Here is a 27,681-nt window from a genome sequence, read left to right as displayed (position 1 = left end):
TCAAGGCTTAGTGTAGTTAAATTCATAGACACAGAAATTAGAATGGTAGTTGCCAGGAGCTGGTAGGAGGGGTAAGTGGGGAGTTTTTGTTTAATTGGTACAGAGTTTCAGTTTTGCAAAATGCAAAAAGTTCTGGAGATGGATGGTGGTGATGTTTGCACAATAATGTAAACATACTTAAGGCCACTGAACCAAATACTTAAAAATGGTTAAAATGCTAAATTTGAAGTTATGTGTATTTTACTATAATTTAAAAATCCAGCATGTATATAATATACTGTTGAACCTATAAAATAGAAAAATGTAATATATTTGTGCAAATATATGTGGAAATTAAACAATACACTCCTAAACAACCAACCTTACAGAAATAAAAAATATTAAAAAGAATTTTTATTAATAATTGTATGCCGGTGTGTGGGCCCTGAACCAAGATGGCTGAGTAGAAGGCCGTGCTCTCACTCCCTCTTGTGAGAACACCAGAATCACAACTAGCTGCTGGACAATCATTGACAGGAAGACACTGGAACTCACCAAAAAAGATACCCCACATCCAAAGACAAAGGAGAAGACACAGTGAGATGGTAGGAGGGGCGCAATCACAGTAAAATCAAATCCCATAACTGCTGGGTGGGTGACTCACAAACAGGAGAACACTTATACCACAGAAGTCCACCCACTGGAGTGAAGGTTCTGAACCCCACATCAGGCTTCCCAACATGGGGGTCCGGCACTGGGAGGAGGAATTCCTAGAGAATCAGACTTTGAAGGCTACTGGGAATTGATTGCAGGACTTCGACAGCACTGGGGGAAACAGAGACTCCACTCTTGGAGGGCACACACAAAGTAGTGTGTGCATCGGGACACAGGGGAAGGAGCAGTGACCCCATAGGAGACTGAACCAGACCTACCTGCTAGTGTTGGAGGGTCTCCTGCAGAGGCAGGGGGTGGCTGTGTCTCACTGTGAGGACAAGGACACTAGCAGCAGAAGTTCTGGGAAGTACTCCTTGGCATGAGCCCTCCCAGAGTCTGCCATTAGCCCCACCAAAGAGCCCAGATAGGTTCCAGTCTTGGGTCGCCTCAGGCCAAACAACGAACAGGGAGGGAATCCAGCCCCACCCATCAGCAGACAAGTGGATTAAAGTTTTACTGACCTCTTCCCACAAAAGCAATAGCCAGCTCTACCCAGCACCAGTCCCTCCCATCAGGAAACTTGCACAAGCCTCTTAGATAGCCTCATCCACCAGAGGGCAGACAGCAGAAGCAAGAAGAACTACAATGCTGCAGCCTGTGGAACAAAAACCACATTCACAGAAAGATAGACAAGATGAAAAGGCAGAGGACTATGTACCACATGAAGGAACAAGATAAAACCCCAGAAAAACAACTAAATGAAGTGGAGATAGGCAACCTTCCAGAAAAAGAACTCAGAATAATGACAGTGAAGATGATCCAGGACCTCGGAAAAAGAATGGAGGCAAAGATCAAGAAGATGCAAGAAATGTTTAACAATGAGCAAGAAGAATTAAAGAACAAACAAACAGAGATTAACAACATAATATCTGAAATGAAAAATACACTAGAAGGAATCAATAGCAGAATAACTGAGGCAGAACACATAAGTGACCTGGAAGACAGAATGATGGAATTCACTGCTGCGGAACTGAATAAAGAAAAAAGAATGAGGGCTTCCCTGGCGGCGCAGTGATTGTGAGTCCGCCTGCCGATGCAGGGGACACGGGTTCGTGCCCTGGTCCGGGAGGATCCCACATGCCGCGGAGTGGCTGGGCCCGTGAGCCACGGCTGCTGGGCCTGCGCGTCTGGAGCCTGTGCTCCACAACAGGAGAGGCCACAACAGTGAGAGGCCCGCATACTGCAAAAAAAAAAAAAAAGAGAAAAGAATGAAAAGAAATAAAGACAGCCTAAGAGACCTCTGGGACAACATTAAATGCAACAAGATTTGAATTATAGGGGTCCCAGAAGGAGAAGAGAGAGAGAAAGGACCTGAGAAAATATTTGAAGAGATTACAGTCAGAAACTTCCCTAACATGGGAAAGGAAATAGTCACCCAAGTCCAGGAAGCACAGAGAGTCCCATAAAGGATAAACCCAAGGAGAAACACTGAGACACATAGTAATCAAATTGGCAAAAATTAAAGACAAAGAAAAATTATTGAAAGCAACTAGGGAAAAATGACAAATAACATACAAGGGAACTCCCACATGGTTAACAGCTGATTGCTCAGCAGAAACTCTACAAGCCAGAAGGGAGTGGCATGATATACTTAAAGAGATGAAAGGGAAGAATCTACAACCAAGATTACTCTACCTGGCAAGGATCTCATTCAGATTCGATGGAGAAATCAAAAGTTTTACAGACAAGCAAAAGCTAAGAGAATTCTGCACCACCAAACCAGCTCTACAACAAATGCTAAAGGAACTTCTCTAAGTGGGAAACACAAGAGAAGAAAAGGACCTACAAAAACAAACCCAAAACAATTAAGAAAATGGTCATAGGAACATACATATCAATAATTACCTTAAACATAAATGGATTAAATGCTCCAACCAAAAGACACAGGCTCGCTGAATGGATACAAAAACAAGACCCATATATATGCTGTCTACAAGAGACCCACTTCAGACCTAGGGACACATACAGACTGAATGTGAGGGGATGTAAAAACATATTCCATGCAAATGGAAATCAAAAGAAGGCTGGAGTAGCAATACTCATATCAGATAAAATAGACTTTAAAATAAAGAATGTTACAAGAGACAAGGAAAGACACTACATAATGACCAAGGGATCAATCCAAGAAGAAGATATAACAATTATAAGTATACATGCACCCAACATAGGAGCACCTCAATACATAAGGCAACTGCTAACAACTATAAAAGAGGAAATCGACAGTAACACAATAATAGTGGGGGACTTTAACACCTCACTTAAACCAATGGACAGATCATCCAAAATGAAAATAAATAAGGAAACACATGCTTTAAATGACACAATAGACCAGATAGATTTAATTGCTATTTATAGGACATTCCATCCAAAAACAGCAGATTACACTTTCTTCTCAAGTGTGCATAGAACATTCTCCAGGATAGATCACATCTTGGGTCACAAATAAAGCCTCAGTAAATTTAAGAAAACTGAAATCATATCAAGCATCTTTTCTGACCACAACGCTATGAGATTAGAAATGAATTACAGGGAAAAAGTCGTAAAAAACACAAACATGGAGGCTGAACAATACGTTACTAAATAACCAACAGATCACTGAAGAAATCAAAAAGGAAATCAAAAAATACCTAGAGACAAATGATAATGAAAACACAATGATCCAAAACCTATGGGATGCAGCAAAAGCAGTTCTAAGAGGGAAGTTTATAGCTAAAGCCTACCTCAAGAAACAAGAAAAATCTCAACTAAACAATCTAACCTTACACCTAAAGAAACTAGAGAAAGAAGAACAAACAAAACCCAAAGTTAGCAGAAGGAAAGAAATCATAAAAATCAGATCAGAAATAAATGAAATAGAAACAAAGAAAACAATAGCAAAGATCAATAAAACTAAAAGCTGGTTCTTTGAGAAGATAAACAAAATTGATAAACCATTAGCCAGACTCATCAAGAAAAAGAGGGAGAGAACTCAAATCAATAAAATTAGAAATGAAAAAGGAGAAGTTACAACAGACACCAAAGAAATACAAAGCATCCTAAGAGACTACTACAAGCAACTCTATGACAATAACATGGACAACCTGGAAGAAATGGGCAAATTCTTAGAAAGGTATAACCTTCCAAGACTGAACCAAGAAGAAATAGAAAATATAAACAGACCAATCACAGGCACTGAAATTGAAACTGTGATTAAAAATCTTCCAACAAAAAAAAAAAAAAAAAAAAAAAAAAAAATCTTCCAACAAGCAAAAGTCCAGGACCAGATGGCTTCACAGGTGAATTCTATCAAACATTTAGAGAAGAGCTAACACCCATCCTTCTCAAACTCTTCCAAAATATAGCAGAGGGAGGAACACTCCCAAACTCATTCTATGAGGCCACCATCACCCTGATACCAAAACCAGACAAAGATACTACAAAAAAAAGAAAATTACAGACCAATATCACTGATGAATATAGATGCAAAAATCCTCAACAAAATACTAGCAAACAGAATCCAACAGCACATTAAAAGGATCATACACCATGTTCAAGTGGGATTTATCCCAGGGATGCAAGGATTCTTCAATATATGTAAATCAGTCAATGTGATACACCATATTAATAAATTGAAGGAGAAAAACCATATGATCACCTCAATAGATGCAGAAAAAGCTTTTGACAAAATTCAACACTCATCTGTGATAAAAACTCTCCAGAAAATGGGCACAGAGGGAACCTACTTCAACATAATAAAGGCCATATACGACAAACCCACAGCAAACATCATTCTCAATGGTGAAAAACTGAAAGCATTTCCTCTAAGATCAGGAACAAGACGAGGATGTCCACTCTCACCGCTATTATTCAACATAGTTTTGGAAGTCCTAGTGTCGGCAATCAGAGAAGAAAAAGAAATAAAAGGAATACAAATTGGAAAAGAAGAAGTAAAACTGTTACTGTTTGCAGATGACACGATACTATACATAGAGAATCCTAAAGATGCCACCAGAAAACTACTAGAGCTAATCAATGAATTTGGTAAAGTTGCAGGATACAAAATTAATGCACAGAAATCTCTTGCATTCCTATACACTAATGATGAAAAATCTGAAAGAGAAATTAAGGAAACACTCCCATTTACCACTGCAACAAAAAGCATAAAACACCTAGGAATAAACCTACCTAGGGAGACAAAAGACCTGTATGCAGAAAACTATTAGACACTGATGAAAGAAATTAAAGATGATACCAACAGATGGAGAGATATACCATGTTCTTGGATTGGAAGAATCAACATTGTGAAAATGACTATATTACCCAAAGCAATCTGCAGGTTCAATGCAATCCCTATCAAATTACCAATGGCATTTTTTATGGAACTAGAACAAAAATATCTTAAAATTTGTATGGAGACACAAAAGACTCCAAATAGCCAAAGCAGTCTTGAGGGAAAAAAACGGAGCTGGAGGAATCAGACTCCCTGACTTCAGACTATACTACAAAGCTACAGTAATCAAGACAATATGGTACTGGCACAAAAACAGAAATACAGATCAATGGAACAAGATAGAAAGCCCAGAGAGAAACCCACACACCTATAGTCAACTAATCTATGACAAAGGAGGCAAGGATATACAATGGAGAAAAGACAGCCTCTTCAATAAGTGGTGCTGGGAAAACTGGACAGCTACATGTAAAAGAATGAAATTAGAACACTCCCTAACACCATGCACAAAAATAAACTCAAAATGGATTAGAGACCTAAATGTAAGACCGGACACTATAAAACTCTTAGAGGAAAACACAGGAAGAACACTCTTTGACATAAATCACAGCAAGATCTTTTTTGATCCACCTCCTAGAGTAATGGATATAAAAATAAAAATAAACAAATGGAACCTAATGATACTACAAAGTTTTTGCACAGCAAAGGAAACCATAAACAAGACAAAAAGACAGCCTTCAGAATGGGAGAAAATATTTGCAAACAAACCAACGGACAAAGGATTAATCTCCAAAATATATAAACAGGGCTTCCCTGGTGGTGCAATGGTTGAGAGTCCGCCTGCTGATGCAGGGGACACGGGTTCGTGCCCCGGTCTGGGAAGATCCCACATGCCATGGAGCGGCTAGGCCCATGAGCCATGGCCGCTAAACCTGCGCGTCTGGAGCCTGTGCTCCACAACAGGAGAGGCCACAACAGTGAGAGGCCCGCATACCGCAAAAAAAAAAAAAAAAAAAAAAAAACTAAAAATAGAATTACCATATTATCCAGCAATCCCACTACTGGGCATATACCCAGGGAAAACCATAATTCAAAAAGACACATGCACCTCAATGTTCATTGCAGCACTATTTACAATAGTCAGGTCATGGAAGCAACCTAAATGCCCATCGACAGACGAATGGATAAAGAAGATGTGGTATATATATACAATGGAATATTACTCAGCCATAAAAAGGAACAAAACTGGGTAATTTGTTGAGCCATGGATGGATCTAGAGACTGTCATACAGAGTGAAGTAAGTCAGAAAGAGAAAAACAAATATTGTATATTAACGCATATATGTGGAACCTAGAAAAATGGTACAGATGAACTGGTTTGCAGGGCAGAAATTGAGATATAGATGTAGAGAACAAACGTATGGACACCAAGGGGGGAAAGCGGCAGGGGGGTGGGGGTGGTGGTGTGATGAATTGGGTGATTGGGATTGACATGTATACTCTGATGTGTATAAAATTGATGACTAATAAGAACATGCTGTATTACAAAAATAAAATTAAATTAAAAAATTAAAAAAAAAATTATATGCCAATTAGATAACTTAGTTGAAAAGGACAATTCCTAGAAAGACAGAAATTTTAGAAAGAGAAGAACAAATAATCTGAATATAGTAAGTAAAGACACGGAATTTATTATCAAAAAACTACCCACAAAGAAAAGCTAAGGCCCACCCAGATGCCTTCATTGGTGAATTCTAGCAAACATTTCAAGAAGAATTAATACCAGTTCTTCACTAATTCTTCCCAAGAAAGATGAGGGAAACTCCCCAACTCATTCTGAGGCCAGTATTACCCTGATAACAAAACCAATAAAAATATCACAAGAAAAGAAAACTGAAGACCAATATCTCATGTGAACACAGACACAAAAACGCTCAACAAAATACTAGAAACATGACTCTAGCAACATATAAGATGCAGTAAACACCATGACCAAGTGGGATTTATCTCAGGAATACAAGGATGATTTAACATCCAAAAACCAATTAATGCAACACACCATATCCACAGAAAAAAAAAAGGAAACTACATGATCATCTAAATAGAAAGCATTTGACAAACCCAACACCTTTTCATGATAAGAACACTTAGCAGGGCTTCCCTGCTGGCGCAGTGCTTAAGAATCCGCCTGTCAATGCAGGGGACACAGGTTTGAGCCCTGATCCAGGAAGATCCCACAAGCCACAGAGCAACTAAGCGTGTGTACCACAACTACTGAGCCTGCGCTCTAGAGCCCGCGAGCCACAACTACTGAGTCCACACGCCACACCTACTGAAGCCTGCGTGCCTAGAGCCCACGCCCCACAATAAGAGAAGCCAACGCAATGAGAAGCCTGTGCACTGCAACGAAGAGTAGCCCCCGCTCTCCGCAACTAGAGAAAGCCCGCGCGCAGCAATGAACACCCAATGCAGCCAAAAATAAATAAATAAATAAATTTTTTAAAAAGTAGAAACAACCTATCAGGTGGTGAATAGATAAACAATATGTGGTATAGCCATACAATGGAATACTATTCAGTCTTATAAAAGAATGAAGTACATGACGTGCCCTACAACATGGATGAATCTTGAAAACATACGCTAAATGAAAGATATCAGTCACAAAAGACCACATAGTTCTGTACAACTCTATTTAAATGAAATGTTCAGAATAGGCAGATATAGAGACAGAACTATTAGTGGTTGCTTAGGGGTGAAAGGCCTATAGGACAATGGGGAGTGACAGTGAGTACAGGGTTTCTTTTGGGGATAATTAAATGTTCTAACATCGATGTGGTGATGGTTGTACAACTCTGTGAACATATTAAAAACCACTGAATTGTATACTTAAAATGGGTAAAATGTATGGTATGTTAATTATATTTCAAAAGGCCATTAAAAAAATTCCATAGCATAAGCAGCTGACACAGCTAATAGGACACTCACCTCTCTTTCCAATTCATCCTCCTCTTCCAAAATATCATACACCTGCTCTAAAAGCTGAATCCCCAGGCCCCGAATTACATCAGCTCTCAAGACTTCAACTATTCTTCTGATTTTTTCAGAACCTGGCACGATAGCTAAAAAGCAATAACAACAACAGGGAAAAAGTAAACACTTTCACCACTGCAGCAAGAACACAATTTTTTTTCTTTTTTTTTTCCTGGTAATCTTGTCATGTTAAGATTCTTTTCACTTTGACAAGAGTTTAGTTTAAGAGTTCATGTTTTTTTTTTTTTTTTTGCGGTACGCGGGCCTCTCACTGCTGTGGCCTCTCCCGTTGCGGAGCACAGGCTCCAGACGCGCAGGCTCAGCAGCCATGGCTCACGGGCCCAGCCGCTCCGCGGCATGTGGGATCTTCCCGGACCGGGGCACGAACCCGTGTCCCCTGCATCGGCAGGCAGACTTTCAACCACTGTGCCATCAGGGAAGCCCAAGAGTTCATGTATTTTTGATGACTAAAATGTATATATGAACTTACGCTTCATGTCTCATCACCATCTCCTAAATCTAAAAACTACAAATTGTCTAATTTGAAGAAAGTCCACGTGAAAAATTCCAAACATGTATTTATTTACATTTATTTTTAAAAATCAATTTTCATTCAACTTTTCAGGAATACAACTGTTACATAAAATAAGATATATTTTTTATGAAGATATCCAAATGAAATAATTTAAAAAACCAAAAATATTTGCAAGCATTAAGCTCCTTAGTTTGATACATTTCTCCAGTAAACATATGCTCTCCAGCTTGGTGTAAAACAATAAACTGACCACCTGAAGGTAGCTCTTTAAAACGGAGTTCCTCCGCCTCCTCTGCAACTTTCCCATGAAGTATCAGTGTGTCCCGATACTTCCGAAGAAGTTTAAATTCTGACACTGGCTCTGGTACCGGGAGATCTTCATAGCTCTCTTTAGAGTCCAAATTCAGGGTCTGTGTCATCAATTGTACCAAGTCACTCATTTCATTTGTATGACCTTTCCTGGAAAACAAAAAATTCTCTTGTTACTAATTGGCTTCATGAAAATTTTTCATTAGAAATTAGATACAAAACAACCTTTAGGGTTCTGCTTTCTAGTAAGCAAGTAAGTTCCGACGGACAGAACCCTTCCACAAATAAGTATAAACTTTGGACAAAATACAAAAATCAACTATGTGAGGGCAATGAAGAATGTACAAAATTTGCAAGCAGATTCTGGAGGAGAGTCAACACCTTTAGCCTAAAGGCAAGCCATAGGCAGCTAAAGTACAACAGAAAACCCAGTCTTTCTTGCCTGCAAAACCAAAGGACAGAGTTCGAGACCACCACTGCCACTAGAAAGTGAGAGAAGAATCTTGGAAAGGAGAGAGTGAGAAAGACAAGGTCCCAGATTTTGCGTATAAATTCCACCCAACTATTTCTAAGTAACTTAACTATATCCAAGTACAAAGTTCAAGAATATTTAAAGAAATATAAAAATATCAGCAATTAATGGGATAAAATTGACAATGTCTGGCATCACGTCAAAAATACCAGACATGAGGGCTTCCCTGGTGGCGCAGTGGTTGAGAGTCCGCCTGCTGATGCAGGGGCGCGGGTTCGTGACCCGGTCCGGGAAGATCTCACATGCCACGGAGCGGCTGGGCCCGTGAGCCATGGCTGCTGGGCCTGCGCGTCCGGAGCCTGTACTCCGCAACGGGAGAGGCCATAACAGTGAGAGGCCCGCGTACCATAAAAAAAAAAAAAAAATACCAGACATGCAAAGCAGGAAAATAGCACACAATTATGAAGAGAAAAAAATAAGTTAATAGAAATAGATCCAGAAGCGATACAAGTGACAGAATTAGTAAATATGGACATTAAAATGGTTATTAAACATATATTCCATATGACCAAGGTAGGGGAAACACCAACATGTTAAGGAGAGGCAATGAAGATATAAAAAGGACCCAAATTGAACTACAAATGATAAGTACAATGTGTTGAATATGTGGGATGGGATTAACAAATTAGATACTGCAGGAGAAAAGATTAGTGAACTCAAAGATACAGCAATAGAATCTACAAAAAATGGAACAGATGGGAATTCCCTGGCAGTCTTGTGGTTAGGACTCCATGCTTTCACTGCCGAGGGCATGGGTTCAATCCCTGGTCAGGGAACTAAGATCCCACAAGCCACAACGTGTGGCCAGAAAAAAAAAAAAAGGAACAGAGAAAAAAAGACTAAAGAAAAAATAGAATATGATTAGTGACCTGTGGGATAACTTTAAGCAATCTAATATAAATGTAATCAGAATCCTTAGGAGGGCAGGAGGGGGTCCAAAAAAATACTTGAAGAAATAATGGCGAAACTGTTTCCACCAATGAAAACTATAAACCCACAGATCTAAGAAGACATTTTATAAGAATTCTGAATGAAAATCAGATGTGTCCATTAAAAGAGAATTTTAGCTCTTGCATATACCAAAAACCATTTACAATGTTATCAATGACAGTACTACAGGTCTGAATGCTACGATAAATGTACATTTAAAATTAATTCATAAACAAATGGGACCTAATCAAGCTTATAAGCTTTTGCACAGCAACAGAAACCATAAAAAAAAATGAAAAGATAACCTACAGATTGGGAGAAAATATTTGCAAACAATGCAACTGACAAGGGATTAATTTCCAAAGTATAAAAACAGCTCATACAATTCAATAACAACAACAAAAAACAACCCAATCAAAAAATGGGCAGAAGACCTAAATAGACATTTCTCCAAAAAAGACATAAAGATGGCCAATAGGCACAAGAAAAGATGTTCAACATCACTAATTATTAGAGAAATGCAAATCAAAACTACAATGAGGTACCACCTCACGCGGGTCAGAATGGCCATCATTAAAAAGTCTACAAATAATAAATGCTGGAAATCCAAAGAGAAACACGCCAAGACACATATTAATCAAACTGTCAAAAATTAAATACAAAGAAAACATATTAAAAGCAGGAAGGGGAAAACAACAAATAACACACAAGGGAATCCCCATAAGGTTAACAGCTGATCTTTCAGCAGAAACTCTGCAAGCCAGAAGGGAATGGCAGGACATATTTAAAGTGATGAAGGAGAAAAACCTACAACCAAGATTACTCTACCCAGCAAAGATCTCATTCAGATTTGATGGAGAAATTAAAACCTTTACAGACAAGCAAAAGCTGAGAGAGTTCAGCACCACCAAACCAGCTTTACAACAAATGCTAAAGGAACTTCTCTAGGCAAGAAACACAAGAGAAGGAAAAGACTGACAATAACAAACCCAAAACAATTAAGAAAATGGTCATAGGAACATACATATCGATAATTACCTTAAACATAAATGGATTAAATGCTCCAAGCAAAAGACACAGGCTCGCTGAATGGATACAAAAACAAGACCCATATATATGCTGTCTACAAGAGACCCACTTCAGACCTAGGGACACATACAGACTGAAAGTGAGGGGATGTAAAAACATATTCCATGCAAATGGAAATCAAAAGAAGGCTGGAGTAGCAATTCTCATATCAGACAAAATAGACTTTAAAATAAAGACTATTACAAGAGACAAAGAAGGACACTACACATAATGATCAACGGATCCATCTAAGAAGAAGATATAACAATTGTAAATATTTATGCACCCAACCTAGGAGCACCTCAATACATAAGGCAAATACTAACAGCCATAAAAGGGGAAATCGACAGTAACACATTCATAGTAGGGGACTTTAACACCCCACTTTCACCAATGGACAGATCATCCAAAATGAAAATACATAAGGAAACACAAGCTTTAAATGATACATTAAACAAGATGGACTTAATTGATATTTATAGGACATTCCATCCAAAAACAACAGAATACACATTTTTCTCAAGTGCTCATGGAACATTCTCCAGGATAGATCATATCTTGGGTCACAGATCAAGCCTTGGTAAATTTAAGAAAATTGAAATTGTATCAAGTACCTTTTCCGACCACAATGCTATGAGACTAGATATCAATTACAGGAAAAGACCTGTAAGAAATACAAACACATGGAGGCTAAACAATACACTACTTAATAACGAAGTGATCACTGAAGAAATCAAAGAGGAAATTAAAAAATACCTAGAAACAAATGACAATGGAGACACAACGACCCAAAACCTATGGGATGCAGCAAAAGCAGTTCTAAGAGGGAAGTTTATAGCAATACCATCCTACCTTAAGAAACAGGAAACATCTCGAATAAACAACCTAACCTTGCACCTAAAGCAATCAGAGAAAGAAGAACAAAAAAACCCCAAAGTTAGCAGAAGGAAAGAAATCATAAAAATCAGATCAGAAATAAATGAAAATGAAATGAAGGAAACGATAGCAAAGATCAATAAAACTAAAAGTTGGTTCTTTGAGAAGATAAACAAAATTGATACACCATTAGCCAGACCCATCAAGAAAAAAAGGGAGAAGACTCAAATCAATAGAATTAGAAATGAAAAAGGAGAAGTAACAACTGACACTGCAGAAATACAAAAGTTCATGAGAGATTACTACAAGCAACTCTATGCCAATAAAATGGACAACCTAGAAGAAATGGACAAATCTTTAGAAATGCACAACCTGCCAAGACTGAATCAGGAAGAAATAGAAAATATGAACAGACCAATCACAAGCACTGAAATTGAAACTGTGATTAAAAATCTTCCAACAAACAAAAGCCCAGGACCAGATGGCTTCACAGGCGAATTGTATCAAACATTTAGAGAAGAGCTAACACCTATCCTTCTCAAACTCTTCCAAAATATAGCAGAGGGAGGAACACTCCCAAACTCATTCTACAAGGCCACCATCACCCTGATACCAAAACCAGACAAGGATGTTACAAAGAAAGAAAACTGCAGGCCAATATCACCGATGAACATAGATGCAAAAATCCTCAACAAAATACTAGCAAACAGAATCCAACAGCATAGTAAAAGGATCATACACCATGATAAAGTGGGGTTTATTCCAGGAATGCAAGGATTCTTCAATATATGCAAATCAATCAACGTGATACACCATATTAACAAACTAAAGGAGAAAAACCATATGATCACCTCAACAGATGCAGAGAAAGCTTTTGACAAAATTCAACACCCATTTATGATAAAAACCCTGAAGAAAGTAGGCATAGAGGGAACTTTCCTCAACATAATAAAGGCCATATATGACAAACCCACAGCCAACATCGTCCTCAATGGTGAAAAACTGAAAGCATTTCCACTAAGATCAGGAACAAGACAAGGTTGCCCACTCTCACCACTCTTATTCAACATAGTTTTGGAAGTTTTAGCCACAGCAATCAGAGAAGAAAAGGAAATAAAAGGAATACAAATCGGAAAAGAAGTAAAGCTGTCACTGTTTGCAGATGACATGATACTATACACAGAGAATCCTAAAGATGCCACCAGAAAACTACTAGAGCCAATCAATGAATTTGGTAAAGTAGCAGGATACAAAATTAATGCACAGAGATCTCTGGCATTCCTATACACTAACGATGAAAAATCTGAAAGTGAAATCAAGACAACACTCCCATTTACCATTGCAACAAAAAGAATAAAATATCTAGGAATAAACCTACCTAAGGAGACAAAAGACCTGTATGCAGAAAACTATAAGACACTGATGAAAGAAATTAAAGATGATACAAATAGATGGAGAGATATACCATGTTCTTGAATTGGAAAAATCAACATTGTGAAAATGACTCTGCTACCCAAAGCAATCTACAGATTCAATGCAACCCCTATCAAATTACCAATGGCATTTTTCACAGAACTATAACAAAAAATTTCACAATTTGTATGGAAACACAAAAGACCCCGAATAGCCAAAGCAATCTATTTTTTTTTTTTTTTTTGTGGTATGCGGGCCTCTCACTGTTGTGGCCTCTCCCATTGCGGAGCACAGGCTCCAGACGCGCAGGCTCTGGACACGCAGGCTCAGTGGTCATGGCTCACGGGCCCAGCCGCTCTGTGGCATGTGGGATCTTCCTGGACTGGGGCACGAACCCGTGTCCCCTGCATCAGCAGGCGGACTCTCAACCAGTGTGCCACCAGGGAAGCCCTGGCCAAAGCAATCTTGAGAATGAAAAACGGAGCTGGAGGAATCAGGCTCCCTGACTTCAGACTATACCACAAAGCTACAGTAATCAAGACAGTATGGTACTGGCACAAAAACAGAAAGATAGATCAATGGAACAGGATAGAAAGCCCAGAGATAAACCCACACACATATGGTCACCTTATCTTTGATAAAGGAGGCAGGAATGTACAGTGGAAAAAGGACAGCCTCTTCAATAAGTGGTGCTGGGAAAACTGGACAGGTACATGTAAAAGTATGAGATTAGATCACTCCCTAACACCATACACAAAAATAAGCTCAAAATGGATTAAAGACCTAAATGTAAGGCCAGAAACTATCAAACTCTTAGAGGAAAACATAGGCAGAACACTCTATGACATAAATCACAGCAAGATCCTTTTTGACCCACCTCCTAGAGAAATGGAAATAAAAACAAAAATAAACAAATGGGACCTAATGAAACTCAAAAGCTTTTGCACAGCAAAGGAAACCATAAACAAGACCAACAGACAACCCTCAGAATGGGAGAAAATATTTGCAAATGAAGCAACTGACAAAGGATTAATCTCCAAAATTTACAAGCAGCTCATGCAGCTCAATAACAGAAAAACAAACAACCCAATCCAAAAGTGGGCAGAAGACCTAAACAGACATTTCTCCAAAGAAGATATACAGACTGCCAACAAACACATGAAAGAACGCTCAATATCATTAATCATTAGAGAAATGCAAATCAAAACTACAATGAGATATCATCTCACACCAGTCAGAATGGCCATCATCAAACAATCTAGAAACAATTAATGCTGGAGAGGGTGTGGAGAAAAGGGAACACTCTTGCACTGCTGGTGGGAATGTGAATTGGTACAGCCACTATGGAGAACAGTATGGAGGTTCCTTAAAAAACTAAAAATAGAACTACTATATGACCCAGCAATCCCACTACTGGGCATACACCCTGAGAAAACCGTAATTCAAAAAGAGTCATGTACCAAAATGTTCATTGCGGCTCTATTTACAATAGCCAGGAGATGGAAACAACCTAAGCATCCATAATCAGATGAATGGATAAAGAAGATGTGGCACATATATACAATGGAATATTCCTCAGCCATAAAAAGAAACAAAATTGAGCTATTTGTAATGAGGTGGATGGACCTAGAGTCTGTCATACAGAGTGAAGTAAGTCAGAAAGAGAAAGACAAATACCGTATGCTAACACATATATATGGAATTTAAGAAAAAAAAATGTCATGAAGAACCTTAGGGTAAGACAGGAATAAAGACACAGACCTACTAGAGAATGGACTTGAGGATATGGGGAGGGGGAAGGGTAAGCTGTGACAAAGCGAGAGAGTGGCATGGACATATATACACTACCAAACGTAAAACAGATAGCTAGTGGGAAGCAGCCGCATAGCACAGGGAGATCAGCTTGGTGCTTTGTGACCACCTACAGGGGTGGGACAGGGAGCGGGGGAACTAACACACCAACGTTAGTGTGTGTGAAAGCAGAAACTAACACACCAATGTAAAGTAATTATACTCCAATAAAGATTTAAAAAAAAAAAAGGAAAATTGTGTTAGCAACATAAATGGAGAAACAGCAAAAAAAAAAAAAAAATGCTGGAGAGGATGTGGAGAAAAGGGAACCCTCTTACACTGTTGGTGGGAATGTAAATTGGTGCAGCCATTATGGAAAACAGTATGGAGGTTCCTCAGAAAACTAAAAACAGAGTTGCCATGTGATCCAGCAATTCCACTCCTAGGCATATACCCAGACAAAACTATAATTCGAAAAGATACATGCACCCCTATGTTCATAGCAGCACTATCTACAATAACTAAGACATGGAAACAACCTAAATGTCCATTGACAGATGAATGGATAAAGATGTGAGATAGACAGATAGATAGATACACATACACACACATACATATATATACACATACATACAATGGACTATTACTCAGCCACTAAAAAGAATGAAATCATGCCATTCGCAGCAACATGGATGGACCCAGAGGTTATCATACTAAGCAAAGTAAGTCAGAAAGAGAAAGACAAATACCATATGATATCACTTATTTGTGAAATCTAAAGTATGACACAAACAAACATATCTGTGAAACAGAAAGAGACTCAAAGACATGGGAACAGACTTGTGGTTTCCAAGGGGGTTGGGGGTGGGGGAGGGAAGTAACTGGGAGTGTGGGATCAGCAGATGCAAACTATTATTTATATGACAGATAAACAGCAAGGTCTTAACTGTATAGCACAGAGAACTCTATTCAATATCCTGTGATAAACCATAATGGAAGAGAATATGAAAAAGAATATATGTATAACTGAGTCAGTTTGCTGTACAGCAGAAATTAATACAACATTGTAAATCAACTATACTTCAATAAAATTTTTTAAAGTAAAAAAATAAAATTAAATTAGAATAAAATTAATTCAAACAGAAATAGCTTATGAAAGGAGATAGAAAAATAAGAACTTACCCTTCCTTGGAATCCCCATTTGATTTATCAGTTGAACTTGTAGAAGAACTTAACTCATCCTCAGAGAGACAATGGGTGAGTTTCCTTTCCTATTAATGTTTGGAAATACAAAATTCCACATGACAGCACAACCAGAATGTAATACATGAAACAATCTTAGATGCAATGCCTAGACACAATGTGCACCTAGGTCCAATTTAACAGGAGAACTATGGATATAAAAATTGAAGTTACTTTACCAAATAATGTCCCAGTTCACCCATGAAGTTCATAAGTGAAGCCTGAGGAACACCAAGGTGAAGTTTTATAAGGTCCTGGAAAGTCTCAGCTATGAAGAAATTTCCTTTCCAGAGGAGAGCAGACAAACAGTTCTGGTGTTTGAACTTCTAAGCAGAGGGCTGGTACCATAAGGAATGTTGGCATTTTAAACTAGACAGAATGCCACCTAAATAAAAAGTAACCTCAGTTTGCTCACCCATGATACTCATTGTTAAATGCTTTAAAGGATTACCTGATATAATTACACACAAATGTTACAACTTTTGAAAATAAAGAGGATCATTTTAATTAGTGAAGCAACTAAATCACACACTATTCTTAAAGGAAAAAACTCTTCATTACTTTCAAGGGCAGGAAGTTTCTTTTTTAAAAAAAGTAATTATATGCTCCTAGAAATGATGTCAAAAACTGGAATACAGAAAACTGAATAATTATTCCCAGGGTATTATTACACAAAAAAGTGAACGTGGTTAAAAACTTGCAATTATCCATTTAGCCACCAAATGGTGCCCCTACATTATCCCTGGGTGGAAAGGTAAGGTACTTTGACACAAACGGGAAACAAAGGAAGGATCAGCAAGTGAGACTAAAATCTGGCCAGGTCGTTTGTTATATTATTAACACAGCAGAATAAGCAAAGTGTTGCCTAGTGGAAGCCCTTTGGAAGTCTTGTTTAAAAGACTGCCTAAGAAAGTTATTAACTAGGCTGCCAGTTGTTTACAAGAGCGCCTGAAAAGTCCATTCCCTTAATGAAGGAAACAAAATCCTTTTAATTATTATTGACCAGTTATTTTTCTTATCAGAGAAGTGTGAAAAGTGTAACTTAAGTCAGCACTGTCCCAGGAATAAATAGAGCTGGCATTTATGAGGTTTACCGTTATTAGGCTTGGCAGATGTAGACATGTCTACCTTTTACCTTAGGACTATGTAATGTACCTGAGCAACGCTGTAGTCAGAAGACAACCATTGAGCAGGGGTAGGGTGGCCTTCCTCTTGTGGTTTCTCTGACCCCGCTGGACTCAGAGAAACTCTCCTCACTGAAGGGCCTGAAAAAGTGACAACCCCCAGCAGTTGTTTATGGTGGGCTGGCCTCAATAGAAGAGGGCTTTGCACTGTTTATGGAAGATACCCCAGCAAGGGCCAGCCTAGAAGGAACTCAGACAGCATATTCATCATCACTCTGGTGTCTGACACCTCAGTTCAAATCTCAGGTCTAGGTCTACCAGCCCTGTGACCTTGGGTAAGTTACTTAACCCCTCAGACCCTCAGTCTCCTCCGCTGCAAAATATGAAATGAGATAATGCCCTTAAAATACTTAGCATAATGTTTGAGACATTGTCAGCATTCAACAAATGGAAACTGCTAGAATATGTTGTCTTTAGATAATAGTAATAGGAATGATCACAGCCCTCAGCCCAGGGCAGTACCATTCTCCTGGCTTCCTCTCTCTCTTCCTGAGAAGAGAGCACTTCTCTGACCAACAGACTCTGAACATGGAAACAAAGTAAACACTCGCCTGACTGCTTTCCTGTCTGAAATCTCCCAGGAGTTACTGTCACTCAAAGCTCTCTTGCTCTCTTTTTAGAGTCCTCTTTCTCTAATAACACAAGTTCCAGATCCAATACTATGCCAATTTTTTAAAAGGCTTAACTAGGAAATTTCAAAAATTCTTCTAAATTGGTTTCCCAAATGGATTACTGATGCTGGAAATTCTTAACACCTCACAATCAGTACCAATGCTATGTCCATGAGCCATACCAATAACCTCCAATAGATGAAGGAAAGAGAAAAACTTTACCTGAGGGGAAGATCTCTTCCTGTGACTGCTTTAGTCGCCTCCTCTCTCTTGCTGATAATGGGCGGTCCTTTTAAAGAAAGTCAGTTACTTCCATTCCTATTCACTGTTCTTACAATACCTACAATGCATGACATATCATCCAGCACTACAGGAAAGGCCCTGCACAGGTCTTTAAGGGAGTGTCCATTTGAAACCAGTTCACATCAGGCTTACAACTCCTAGCTAGGATGATCACAGCCCTCATTTCTAGGAAGAGCTCATCTTTGGAAGGGCAAATAGGTATTTCTGCATTTCCTACATTCAGAATCCACTTGGTCTCCTTAATTAACTGGAAGTGACCAGCCCTGAAACAAGAGAATCTGTCCATTTCAATCAAAGCTTCTGTTGAGAATCACAAATTTGCGCTTTCCAGTGTTTGGCAAAAAGCAGGGCTAAGATGTTTTAATATAAAACTTCACAATACATGCAGGACTTACAACCAAAAAGTTTTATAATAAAGCTTAAAAAAATCCAACATAGACTCCTACAAACCTTTGATGATGATATCTCACTGTTCCTCGAACTGCTCACAGACCCAGTGATCACTCTACTTTGGTTTTCAGCATCTTTTTGTGTTGATGTGACATCCACTTTTCCAACAGTAGAAAGAGAAGGCAAAAGACGAGGAGGAGTCTCTTGGAACTTCCATAATTAACAAAGAGAGGGAGATTATCAGTGTCATATACATCTACCTCCAAAGGTCCCCCATCTGTAAATCTATGTATTTGTCAGTGATTCCCTCCCAAAAACTTTAAAACATTGCATTTGCGGGGGGGCAGGGGGCAGAGGGGAAGAAACTCTGCCAAAAGTGAATGACCACTTAAGAAGCTTATTGAGAGGGTGCCTGTGAAAGTTACTTCCAGAAATGAAGGGTTGCCACGATCTTATGCAGAAGTTGAGGGAGAAACTGTTCATTAATATGACATAAGAGGAATCAGAGATTTACCTTTTTTGGCCTGTTCCTTTAACTCTCAAAATAAGCTGTCCATCCTTGCTGGAGAAGATAAAATCCTTACTCTGCTTCCAACTCACTGACATTTGATAACCAATATTTAGCATTTCTACCCTTCTTTATATGTTCCTTGCATTATGTATGTGCCTTTTTAGCACATCATTCTAAATAGAAATGAAGTTTCCTAAAGTCTGTTTCCCAAGCAGCAGCACAATGACTTATTCCAAAGAGATCTCTGCTGACCTGTCTCTCTTCCTCACTATGCTCAGTATGTTCTCTTTTCTTCTGCCGCCGCTGTTGAGACAGGAAAGGTTCAGACCCAGAGCTGTGTGGCTGTAAAGCTGGGTGGATTCTGTCCTGTTTTTCTATAACACATTCACCAGCAACTTGATCCTTAAAAATAATAAAATGAAACAAACAAAAAAACAAAATAGAATAATGAAACAGTCTTTTGAACTTCCAAATAGCCAAACCTGCCATATCTACTTCTAAAATTATAAATGAAAGAAGGAGGAGCTGTCTTTTTCAAAATGAATGCTTATTTTCAGTGTTGACAGGCAAAGACAGAATGATGGCATCAGTTATCTACATATTCTGGGTTTTCTTCTCTTTTCCCAAATAAAAATAATTATTTTAATTAAATTACTCAGATTGTTATTAATCTGAAACTACCAATGTTCATTTAGTTTTTTAAAAATCTTTTTATAACTTTTAATAGGTTTGCAATTCAGAAAACTAACAAATGTTTTAAATGAAATCCAATTTAATATACACATACTTCCCAAGTAAACATTAGTTATTTGGATGCCCTCTAAAAAGCACCATGAAAAGATCACGAGCTTGGATTCAGATGGAGTCATATCTCCCTGAACCTCTGTTTCCTTATCTATAAATGGATATAATGCGTCACACACATCATGTGACTACTGGAGGATTAGAGGAGATTGTGCACTATAGTACTTAAGATCACATCTAGCACATATTAGATGCTCAGAAACCAGGAGCTATTACTAGCAGTAGTAAAGATAAAATAAGTTAACTTTTAAATTATGAAGATCACCAAGGACTTAGTGTTTTATTTGGATAACTGGTTTTAGAAACTAATGCACACCAAACATTAAAATAAAATAGCTTCTTACATTAATTTTTTTTTTTTTTTTTTTTTTTGCGGTACGCGGGCCTCTCACTGTTGTAGCCTCTCCCATTGCAGAGCACAGGCTCCGGACGCGCAGGCTCAGCAGCCATGGCTCACAGGCCCAGCCGCTCTGCAGCATGTGGGATCTTCCAGACCAGGGCACGAACCTGTGTCCCCTGCATCGGCAGGTGGACTCTCAACCACTGCGCCACCAGGGAAGTCCAATCAACACATTTTTATCAACAGCCCACTATGTGGTACATTTTAGAAAAAGGAACAGTGTCATATGCTAGCTATGCAAGGATACCCAGATAATAAACAGTAACTGATTTAATTCTGAAGAGTGAAATAAATGTTTCTCTGCTGGTATTAAGTATAGAATATTCAAAATAAAGCTTATACATATAAGAGTACCTGAACAAATGACTTAAGGAGTTTCTCCATGAAATCCAATTGGTCCTAAAAAAAGTTCTTCCACTTTTATCAACAACAAAATAACGACAACAACAACAAAGAAATGCTGGACATGAAATTCTATCAAAAAACAAAAAAATCTACTCTAAAAGCCTGATGTAAGAAACATATTTGATCAGGTGCAAGACAGGGATGTCCATTCTTATCACTCCTATTCAACACTGTACTAGAGGTTCTAGCCAGGGCAATCAGACAAGAAAAAATAAATAAATAAAAGAAATCCAGATTGAAAAGGAAAAATCTCTATTTGCAGATGATGTGATACTGTATTCAGAAAATTCTAAGGAGTCCATTATTAAAAAGTTATTAGAACCAATAAATGAGTTAAGTAAGGCTGTAGGATATAAAGACAATATATAAAAATTAATTGTATTTCTATACACAAGCAATGAACACTATGAAAATCATTCCATTTACAATAGTATCAGAACAAAATACTTAAATTTATTTCTTTACTTTTGGCTGTGTTGGGTCTTCGTTGCTGCGCACACTTTCTCTTGTTGTGGCGAGCAGGGGCTACTCTTTGTGGCAGTGTGCAGGCTTCTCACTGCAGTGGCTTCTCTTGTTGTGGAGCATGGGTTCTAGGCACGCAGGCTTCCATAGCTGTGGTGCACGGGCTTAGTTGCTCCACGGCATGTGGGACCTTCCCCGCCCAGGGCTCAAACCCATGTCCCCTGCACTGGTAGGCGGATTCTTAACCACTGCGCCACAAGGGAAGCCAATGGAACAAAATACTTAGAAATGAATTTAACAAAAGAAGTGCAAGACTTATACACTTAAAACAACAAAACATCATTGTAAGAAACTGAAGATGACCTAAAGAAAATAGAAAGATATCCTATGTTCATGAGTTGGAAGATACATATTGAGATAGCAATAATCTGCAAATAATCTACAGATTCAATAAAATCCATGTCAAAACCCCAGGCTTTTTTGCAGAAATTGACAAGCTAATCTTAAAATTCATATGGAAATGCAAAGGACCCCATATAGCCAAAACAGTATTGAAAATTAAGAATAAAGTTGGAAGACTTAACCTTCCCAATTTCAAAACTTACTACAGTGAATTCCCTGGTGGCCTAGTGGTTAGGATTTCGGATTTTCACTGCTGTGGCCCGGATGCAATCCCTAGTCAGGGAACTGAGATCCTGTAAGCCGCACAGCATGGCCAAAAAAAAAAAAAAACACTTACTATAAACCTACAGTAATTGTGTTACTGACATACAGATAGAGAAATCAGTGGTACAGAATTGAGAGTATAAAATTAAATGATCATATTTAGGGTCTACTGATTTTCAATGAGGGTCCCAAGAAAATTCAATGGGAAAAGAATAATCTTTTAACAAATGGTACTTGGACAAGTGGATATCTACATACAAAAGAATGAAGTAGAACCCTTTCTTCACATCACACACAAAAATTAACTCAAAATAGATCTCAGACCTAAATGTAAGAGTTAAAATTATGAACTCTTAAAAGAAATTATGGGAGAAATCTTCATGACACTAAAAGCAGAAGCAACAAAAGAAAAAATAGACAAAACTAGATTTCATCAAATTTTAAAACTTTTATGCTCCAAAGGACACCATCAAGAAAGTGAAGATGGGGGACTTCCCTGGGGGTCCAGTGGTAAAGAATCCGCCTTCCAATGCAGGGGACGCAGGTTCAATCCCTGGTTGGGGAACTAAGATCCCACATGCTGTGGGGCAACTACGCCTGCGTGCCACAACTACTGAGCTCACACGCCTCAACAAGAGAGCCCACATGCTGCAAACTACAGAGCCCACGCTTTCTGGAGCCTACACACCCTGGAGCCCATGTGCCACAACTAGAGAGAAGACTGCGCACCACAACGAAAGATGCCGCACGCCTCAACGAAGGCCCCGCGTGCTGCAACTAAGACCCAACGCAGCCAAAAAAGTAATAAAGAAAAAATAAATAAATAATTTAAAAAATGAAAGTGAAGATGGGACTTCCCTGGTGGTCCAGTGGTTAAGACTCTGCACTTCCACTGCAGGGGGCACAGGTTCGATCCCTGGTCAGGGAACTAAGATCCCACATGCTGCATGGCGCAGTCAAAATAAAATAAAATAAAATATACTTTAAAAAGAAAGTGAAGACAATCCACAGAATGGGAGACAATATTTTTGAATCTTACATCTGATAGGGGACTGACATTTGTAACTGATAAAGAACTCCTACTACTCAACAATAAAAAGATAAACGAACCAATTTAAAAATGGGCAAAGGATTTGAATAGGTATTTCTCCAAAGTAGGTATAAAAATGGCCAATAAGCCATGAAAAGATGCTCAACAACATTAGTCATTAGGGAGGTGCAAATCAAAACCACAATAAGATACCACTTCCAGGATGGCTAGAATCAAAAACAAAACAAAACAAAAAACACAGAAAATAAGTGTTGGTGAGGATGTGGAGAAATTACAACTCTCATACATTGCTGATGTGAAGTAAAATGATATAGTTGCTTTGGAAAACAGTTCTGCAGTTCCTCAGAAAGTTAAACATAGGGCTTCCCTGGTGGCGCAGTGGTTGAGAGTCCGCCTGCCGATGCAGGGGACACGGGTTCGTGCCCTGGTCTAGGAACATCCCACATGCCGTGGAGCGGCTGGGCCAGTGAGCCATGGCTGCTGAGCCTGCACGTCCGGAGCCTGTGCTCCGCAACGGGAGAGACCACAACAGTAAAAGGCCTGCATACCGCAAAAAAAAAAAAAAAAAAAAAAGTTAAACATAGAGTCACCATATGATCCAGCAATTCCACTCCTAGGTATATACCCAAGAGAACTGAAAACATATGTCCACACAAAAACTTGTACGAATGTTCAAAGCAACTTTATCCACAGTGAAAAGTGAAAAAAATTCAAATGTTCATCAACTGATGAATAGATAAATAAAATATGAAATATACATACGGTAGAATTTATTTGGCAATAAAAAGAAATGAAATACTGGTACAGGCTACAACATGGATATAACCTTGAAAGCATTATGCTAAATAAAAGAAGCCAGATACAAAAGGCCATATCTGTATGATTCCATTTATATGAAATATTGAGAATAGGCAAATTCATACAGACAATGGTTGCCAAGGGCTAGAGACAAGGAGGAATGGAGAGTGACTAGTATTGAGTATGGGGCTTCTTTTTGAGGTGATGGAAATGTTCTGGAAACAGATAATAGCAGTGAATGTACAACTTTATAAATATACTAAAAACCACTGAATTGGCACTTTAAAAATTTTTTAAATAATTATGGAAAAAAATAAAAGAAGCGAACTTGAATATAATTTGACAGTCAAGCAGAACAAGCAGGACATATATAATTTTATCTATAAAGTACTAAGGATTCCAGTGTCCAGAGAATGCTTAAGACTAAATTTTGGTTTCAATTCAATGAGTTTAAATGAAAAGAGCATCATACTTGTACTTTTCTATAAAAACAAAACCTTATTAAAAACACTTGAGGGACTTCCCTGGTGGCACAGTGGTTAAGAATCCGCCTGCCAATGCAGGGGACACAGGTTCGAGTCCTGGTCTGGGAAGATCCCACACGCCGTGGAGCAACTAAGCCCCTGCGCCACAACTACTGAGCCTGTGCACTAGAGCCCACGAGCCACAACTACTGAGCCCACATACCACAACTACTGAAACCCGCGTGCCTAGAGCCCATGCTCTGCAACAAGAGAAGCCACCACAATGAGAAGCCTGTGCAACACAATGAAGAGTAGCCCCTGCTCACTGCAACTAGAGAAAGCCCACACACAGCAACAAAGACCCAAACAGCCATAAATAAAATAGATAAAAACATTTGACTATAGACATATAAAATAGTTATATACATTTATATAAAAGTGTTAAATATGAAAATGTATGTAATATATAAAGTTTAAATATATATAGATTATAAAAATATAGTCAATATATACATTAAATATATTCTTTAACTATTTTACAAATAAAAATGTGAAGTTAATCAAATGTTCTGGCTTTCTTTCTAATCCTTAGCTATTACCATGCTTCATCTAATTTAGGCTTCTTTCCATGTTCAAGTAGAAGATACCCTTTAAATTTACTCAGAATAGTCTCTCAGTATCAAAATCCTTTTGTTCTGTTCCTTTTCTTCTCTTCTTCCTTCTCCTTTGGTTCCAACACATAAAATATGTTTTTTTAATTCCTTAACTTAAAAAATCAGACAAATCCACTAACTTTTAAAAGCAAGAAGGAATGTGATATTACCTAATTGTTGGAACTGTCCATTGACTTGGAGGACTTACAAAAGAATGATGTAGAAATAGGAAAAAACACACTAATGGCAAATGGCAAGTACCCTACACCAGGGCACAGAAAGGATCTAAGAATTCCTTGGGTCCTATCCTTTGGTTCTGTCATGTTTAAACTGTTATATGGAAACAACTGATTTTCCTAAAACCACAACTAAAAGCACAACCAAAGAACACAACCCACACCTTTGTAACCACACTTTCCAGTCTTCTTTCTGAAACCAATACCTTGTGCATGTCACTCACCTGGTCCTTTGATAAATTTTGGTCTTTGTTTAGGGGCTGCAGAGGCTTCACTGGGTCATTCATTTCTCCAGTGACATAGTCAATGGACCATGTGGAAATTCGGTTTCCAGGTTGAGCACTGGATTTAGTGTTATCCTGCAGCCTCTCTTTCACTTGAGAAATAATACATTTACCTTCTAGCTCATTAGAGGCATCTAAGTGTCTTCGTTGATTCTCTTGAACTAAGCTGTTGTTCACTGAGTTCCTCCTTTCTGCAGGTAAGATGTCAATATTCACCCTACTGATCGTGGCTAGCGATTCTGCAGTATTGCTTATGTCTGGTTTGTAGGTGTGGCCTTTCAGACGTGGGGGTGTCTTCAAGGGGCCAATGACTATGGGTTTCTCCTGGGACAAATATTTGTCTTCACCCTGAATGAAAACATGCTTCCAAGTTATTATGGCACTCCTCACACCATATTAGAAAATTAACTCAAGGGGCTTCCCTGGTGGCGCAGTGGTTGGGAGTCCGCCTGCTGATGCAGGGGACACAGGTTCGTGCCCCGGTCCGGAAGGATCCCACATGCCGCAGAGCGCCTAGGCCCATGAGCCATGGCCGCTGAGCCTGTGCGTCCGGAGCCTGTGCTCAGCAATGGGAGAGGCCACAGCAGTGAGAGGCCCGCATACCGCAAAAAAACAAAACAAAACAAAACAAAAAACAACTCAAAATGGAATAGCAGTTTCCTCAGAAAGTTAAACATGGAATAATCATAAGACCCAACAATCCCACTCCCAGGTATTTGTCCCAAGAACTAAAAGTAGGGACTCAGATATTTGTACACTCATGTTTATAGCAGCATTATTCACAACGGCCAGAAGATGGAAACAACCCAAATGTCCATCAGCAGATGAATGGATAAACAAAATGTGGTATATACATACAGCGGAATATTATAAAGCCATAGAAAGGAATGAAATTCTGATACATGCTACAATATGGATAATGTTTGAAAACTTGCTAAGTGAAATAAGCTAGACACAAAAGAACAAATGTTGTATGATTCCATTTATATGAGGTATCTAGAACAGGAAAATTCAGAGAAAGTAGGTCAGAGGTTACCAGGGTCTGGGAGTAGAGGCAATGGGGAGTTAGACCTTAATGGGTACAGAGTTTCTGTTTGGAATGATGAAAAGGTTTTGGAAGATATGGTGATGGCTGCACAACATTGTGAATGTAATTAAGACCACTGAATTGTATGCTTAAAAATGGTACAAAATGAAAATAAATAATTAATTAATTTAAAAATGGTACATTTTTATGTACCATAAAAATGGTACAAAATGGCAAATTTTATATTACTTATATTTTACCATAATAAAATTTTTTTAATGGATCAATAACCTAAATATAAGAGCTAAAACTATAAAAATCCTAGGAGAAAACATAGGCATACATCTTCATGACCTTGGATTTGGCAAGGGATTCTTAGACAAAAGTAAAACAAACAAAAGTAAAAAACAAATAAATTAGACTTCATCAAAATTAAAAACATTTGTGCATAAAAGGACGTTATCAAGAAAGTGAAAGGACAACCTAAAGAACGGGAGGAAATATTTGTAAGTCATATATCTGATGAGGGTCTAGTATCTATAATATAGAAAGAACTCTTAGAACTCAATAATAAAAAACAAAAAACCCAATTAAAAAACGGGCAAAGGCTTAATAGATATTTCTCCAAAGAAGGCATTCAAATGGCCAACAAGTTCTATGTCATTAGTCAAATGCAAATCAGAACTACAATAACATACCACTCCACATCCACTAGGATGGCTAGAATCAGAAAAACAGAAAATAACAAGAGTTGGTGAAGTTGTAGAGAAACTGGAATTCTCAGGGATTGCTGATAAAAACATGAA

The 27,681-nt window shown here is 38.4% G+C and overlaps 1 protein-coding gene and 1 non-coding gene across 8 annotated transcripts in view; one reads left to right on the top strand and one right to left on the bottom strand.

The window, feature by feature from the left end:
- The window catches only part of NEK4 (NIMA related kinase 4), an 88,959-nt gene that overhangs the window by 11,497 nt on the left and 49,781 nt on the right, over window positions 1-27,681 (bottom strand). For 6 of the 7 annotated variants that reach the window (XM_060161627.1, XM_060161628.1, XM_060161629.1 and 3 more), the window contains 8 exons: window positions 25,789-26,196; window positions 19,878-20,027; window positions 19,175-19,324; window positions 18,644-18,710; window positions 17,782-17,891; window positions 16,567-16,655; window positions 8,719-8,924; window positions 7,886-8,019 (listed from right to left, as the gene is read on the bottom strand). In XM_060161627.1, the coding sequence (XP_060017610.1) occupies window positions 7,886-8,019; window positions 8,719-8,924; window positions 16,567-16,655; window positions 17,782-17,891; window positions 18,644-18,710; window positions 19,175-19,324; window positions 19,878-20,027; window positions 25,789-26,196 (1,314 nt within the window). The remainder of the gene's footprint in view (window positions 1-7,885; window positions 8,020-8,718; window positions 8,925-16,566; window positions 16,656-17,781; window positions 17,892-18,643; window positions 18,711-19,174; window positions 19,325-19,877; window positions 20,028-25,788; window positions 26,197-27,681) is intronic. The other variant, XM_060161631.1, reaches the window with a different exon arrangement.
- Window positions 23,218-23,290, top strand: TRNAG-UCC (transfer RNA glycine (anticodon UCC)). The gene has a single exon. It is a non-coding gene; the product is annotated as a tRNA-Gly (tRNA).

The sequence above is a fragment of the Lagenorhynchus albirostris genome, chromosome 10 (assembly GCF_949774975.1).
Source record: "Lagenorhynchus albirostris chromosome 10, mLagAlb1.1, whole genome shotgun sequence".
NCBI lineage: Eukaryota > Metazoa > Chordata > Mammalia > Artiodactyla > Delphinidae > Lagenorhynchus > Lagenorhynchus albirostris.
The sequence above is the reverse complement of the archived record's forward strand: the minus strand, read 5'-3'. Positions and strand labels throughout refer to the sequence as shown.